General features: G+C 36.6%; 1 protein-coding gene across 1 annotated transcript in view; it reads right to left on the reverse strand.

The window, feature by feature from the left end:
- The window catches only part of mrpl37 (mitochondrial ribosomal protein L37), a 7522-nt gene that overhangs the window by 1735 nt on the left and 1742 nt on the right, over window positions 1–4045 (reverse strand). The window contains exons 3-5 of the mRNA XM_016523577.1: window positions 2717–2832; window positions 511–696; window positions 157–308 (exon numbers count right to left, since the gene is read on the reverse strand). Of these exons, the coding sequence (XP_016379063.1) occupies window positions 157–308; window positions 511–696; window positions 2717–2832 (454 nt within the window). The remainder of the gene's footprint in view (window positions 1–156; window positions 309–510; window positions 697–2716; window positions 2833–4045) is intronic.

A 4045-nucleotide genomic window follows, 5' to 3' on the forward strand; every position in this document is an offset into this window, starting at 1 on the left:
AATTTCATGCATCTGTTGAATAAAAGTATTTTAATTTCTTAATAGAAAAAAAAGAAAAATCTTATTGACCCAAAACCTTTGAACGGCAGTGTACATCGTGTTGCCAAGCCCTTATCAATAGTTGAAATCAATGTTTTAAAGATGCAAGGATCTTACCCCATACAAGGCTTGTGCTCGAGCCAGCGCATTTCCAAAGGTGAACATTACCATTTTAGCACGGAGCTGTTCAGGAAGGAGTTTTGGGGTATTTCCCATCTCCATCAGGAAGAGAGTGTGGGCATGAGTGTAAGGATAGTCCTTTCTGAATCCTGGCGAAAGGGAAATAAGCAATTAATTAACCGCTAATATTTCTTTTTGCCATAATGTGAAAATGATTTCAAATTAAACATGCTAAAAGTCACTTTTAATTAAAAAACTCTGGCTGACTGACCACTGTAATAAATGACTGTCAGTTGTTGTTGTTTTTCAGGAATTTGCTGTGAGTGATTGTGAATGAAGTCAGTGGCTGACCTGTGTCGTTCTTCTCCTGGTAAACATGTGTGTTCTGAAGGTCAATGGTGGGCACAATGGGGTAGAAGGTCTCCAGAGCCTGATCAGCAGTGCTCTGGATCTGCTCCTGTCCAGCCACCACCGGTAAAGGGGTCATGGAGTTCAACAGCAACCCATTCTGTCCTCTGACCTGAAACACGTCCTCTCCTAGGAACAGATGGATTTAGCATATTATTTAACAGAAGTGGTTAATGCATTTTTGATCTAAATACAGCTGTCAATAAAAAAAAACTAATATATATATATATATATGTGTATATATACACACACACATAATAAACACATAAATATATGTAAAGAATAACTAATTAATTCTACATCCATTTTGAATACTACAACATTTTGAATAATTAAACATTCCAAATTTGGGATCAGAAAGCTTTTTTTTAATTGATACTTTTACTCAGTGTGTTGGAATGATCAAAAATGACAGCAAATACATTTATCTTATGAAAGATTTCATATAAATGCTGTTTCTATTTCATTAAGGAATTCTGAAATCACTGTTTTCACAAAAATATTAAGCTACACAGTTATTTTCAACATCGATAAGAAGTTTCTAGAGCACCAATTCATCATAGAATGATTTCAGAAGGATCATGTGACACTGAAGACTGGAGTAATAATACTGAAATTCAGCTTTGCCATCATCGATATCGATAGAAAAAATATCACACACAATAGTTTCACGCTTTTTTCATTTAAAGGCGCGTGTTATGAGTGACAAGTAGAGAGCCAACAGAACACACAAACACACGCTGAAATGAGTGCCGTGCCTGCCTGCGATGAGGAGACTGAATTTTAAAAAAAAAGGATTATTAGTCGAATTTAAAATAAAAATTTGCATTCAAATGAAAAAACGGTATATTTGAATTTTAGGTGTGCATCAGGGAGCCTTATCAGCGGGGCACGAGATGCGGTGAGGATGATGTTGTAGCATTTTAATGTTTTTGTTAGTCTATATCCAGTTGAAACCGCAAGATGCGCCGCTGCATGCTTTTCCCATTCAAAATATTAGAGAACTATAGAAGCTCAATGCGGAGAAGATATTGGTTAGGTTAAAACCGAAACCAAGCCATTGACGCATACTTGAGACGCACAACTATGCGTCTCGCACAAGAGATGAATAGACAGCCATGTAAATTAAAAAGAGGTTCAACTTTTAGAAAACATGTCTCGAGAATTTGTGGGGGTTTTATTCCATTCCACTGCGTCTCATATGTTTTTACATGCAATCATGTGATCGGCGCTTTGGCTATTTGTATTAAGCTATGCATATATACATGATGCTGTTTTGTTCATTATTGTTTATGCAATTTACAAAATCATATTTGATTTATAAATATTAGTTTAGACGTTATGTACTTTTTTATAGACAGCCGTTATTTTCATTGCATTGAATAAACCGTTTAATGAGGTGCATTATTTTGCTCACTGCGCCCTCCTGTGGCCTCAGGAGGCAGGCCAAATGTTTCCTTAATACTTATTTAATCTGCATATAAATTATAAGAAAGGAGATATTTGTTTACATTTTATTCCATTTTTTTTTTATTTGTTATTTTTTTTGTTAAGACTAAAATAAGTTGTTGTTTGTCTTAAAGGGGTCATATGATGCCATTTCAAGTTTTCCTTTCTCTTTGGAGTGTTACAAGCTGATTGTGCATAGATAAGATCCCTGAAGTTGCAAAGACTAAAGTCTCAAAACCAAAGAGATATTCTTTATAAAAGTTAAGACTCTGCCACGCCCCCCTAAAACGGCTCGTTCTAACACGCCCCCACATATCTACCTCACTATGTGAAAATATTTGAATAATGCCGCCCAAACGTTCATGCAAAGAAAGAAGGCGTGGTTTCAGGAACAGCAGTTAATTGTCAATAATTATCGATACCGAACGATATGAAACGTTATATCGTGATAATTTTTAGTTATATCGCCCAGCCCTATAAATATATATATATATATATATTCAAATAGAAAATATTTCACTTTCTTAATGTTTTCACTGTATTTTTGATCAAATAAATTCATCCTTGGTGAGCATACAATCCCAAACCTTTCTATGTGTATGTGTATATAGAGAAAAAAATATTTGTTTATATCTACAAATAAACAGAGTATTGTAGCCAGTATAAATGCCCAATATAAACCTACACACTATACACCCACCTCTCCTCCAGGTCGCTGCTAAACTGTATTTCTCAGCAAGAATCCTCTTGGCCAGCTCAGGATGAGTGACCTGCAGGCCTCCACACAGGTGAAGCAGTCTGTTTAAGACCAAGGGACTATAGAGGAAAAGAAAATACACATAAAACTCATTTTATTAACTATTTGATGGTTCATACAAAACAGGATGTGAACATTTCCAATTCACCAAACGCATGTTCCTAAGTGTCATGTCTTTTCGTGTCAATGTCAATATGGCCTTTTCATGCTCGTGGTGTGACGGGTTTTTGTGAGAAGGAAAATGTTAAGGGCCAGCAGTAGTTGGGAGATAAAACAGCCACCAAAGGGCAGATTTTAACCAGGGAGATGAGAGATATCAAAGAGGCTCTTATGAATGGCAGACCTCCCAGGAGCAGTATTAATTAATAAAGGCTTTACAGAGCCGCTGCCTGCTGAGGATGCAGACTGGCCCGTGTTTAATGACTGTCATTAAATTCAAAAACACCATCAGAGCGACACGGCCCGGGCCAAATGCCACCTTCCATATTGAAGCTGTTGAGCCAATTATGAAGCGCTGGGTGAGAGGGGACAGTAGCTGGTGTGCACGCTTCATTTAACCGCGAGTCTGTTTATGGTGCAAAGATGTGAACTGCATGAACTGCACACTGTATGGCATGTTTATAGCTAGCACTTCATCCAGTGTAATTAACATGGTACATTGGTGATATATGGGTGACCATCTACATAATAAAACATACCTATCACTGAATGATTATTCAATCACAATATGAACACACATTATTTTACAAACTTTCATCAATAACAGACAACACTTAATCAGAAACAGCACCACCAACTGCAAGACAGTTGTGGTACTATTTGCAGTAACCACCAGATTTACCCACAAAAAGGAAACTGTGGTTGTTGTTTACATATTGAGCATGTGCAAATTTCCTGTCTAACTGAACAGTTTTTTTTTATAGAAGACAAAAGGCAAAAGTCCAACTTGCGAGGTTTACTGTTCAGTTTCTAGCATTTTATTTTTGTTAACAGCACAAAAAGTACTGCTGTTTTTTGTCTTTCTAACTTGTAACGTTACATGCTTGCTTGACGCACAAGGCCAAACCTCTCAAGCATTAAAGGGGTCATATGATGTTGCTAAAAATAACATTATTTTGTGTATTTGGTGTAATGAAATGTGTTTATGCGGTTTAAGGTTCAAAAAACATTATTTTCCACATACTGTACGTTATTGTTTCTCCTCTATGCCCCGCCTTTATGAAACGCGCCGATTTTTACAAAGCTCATCGGTCTGAAAAAGCAAGGTGTGCT

This window comes from Sinocyclocheilus rhinocerous, unplaced genomic scaffold (genome assembly GCF_001515625.1).
Source record: "Sinocyclocheilus rhinocerous isolate Xijiao unplaced genomic scaffold, SAMN03320098_v1.1 scaffold930, whole genome shotgun sequence".
Classification (NCBI taxonomy): domain Eukaryota; kingdom Metazoa; phylum Chordata; class Actinopteri; order Cypriniformes; family Cyprinidae; genus Sinocyclocheilus; species Sinocyclocheilus rhinocerous.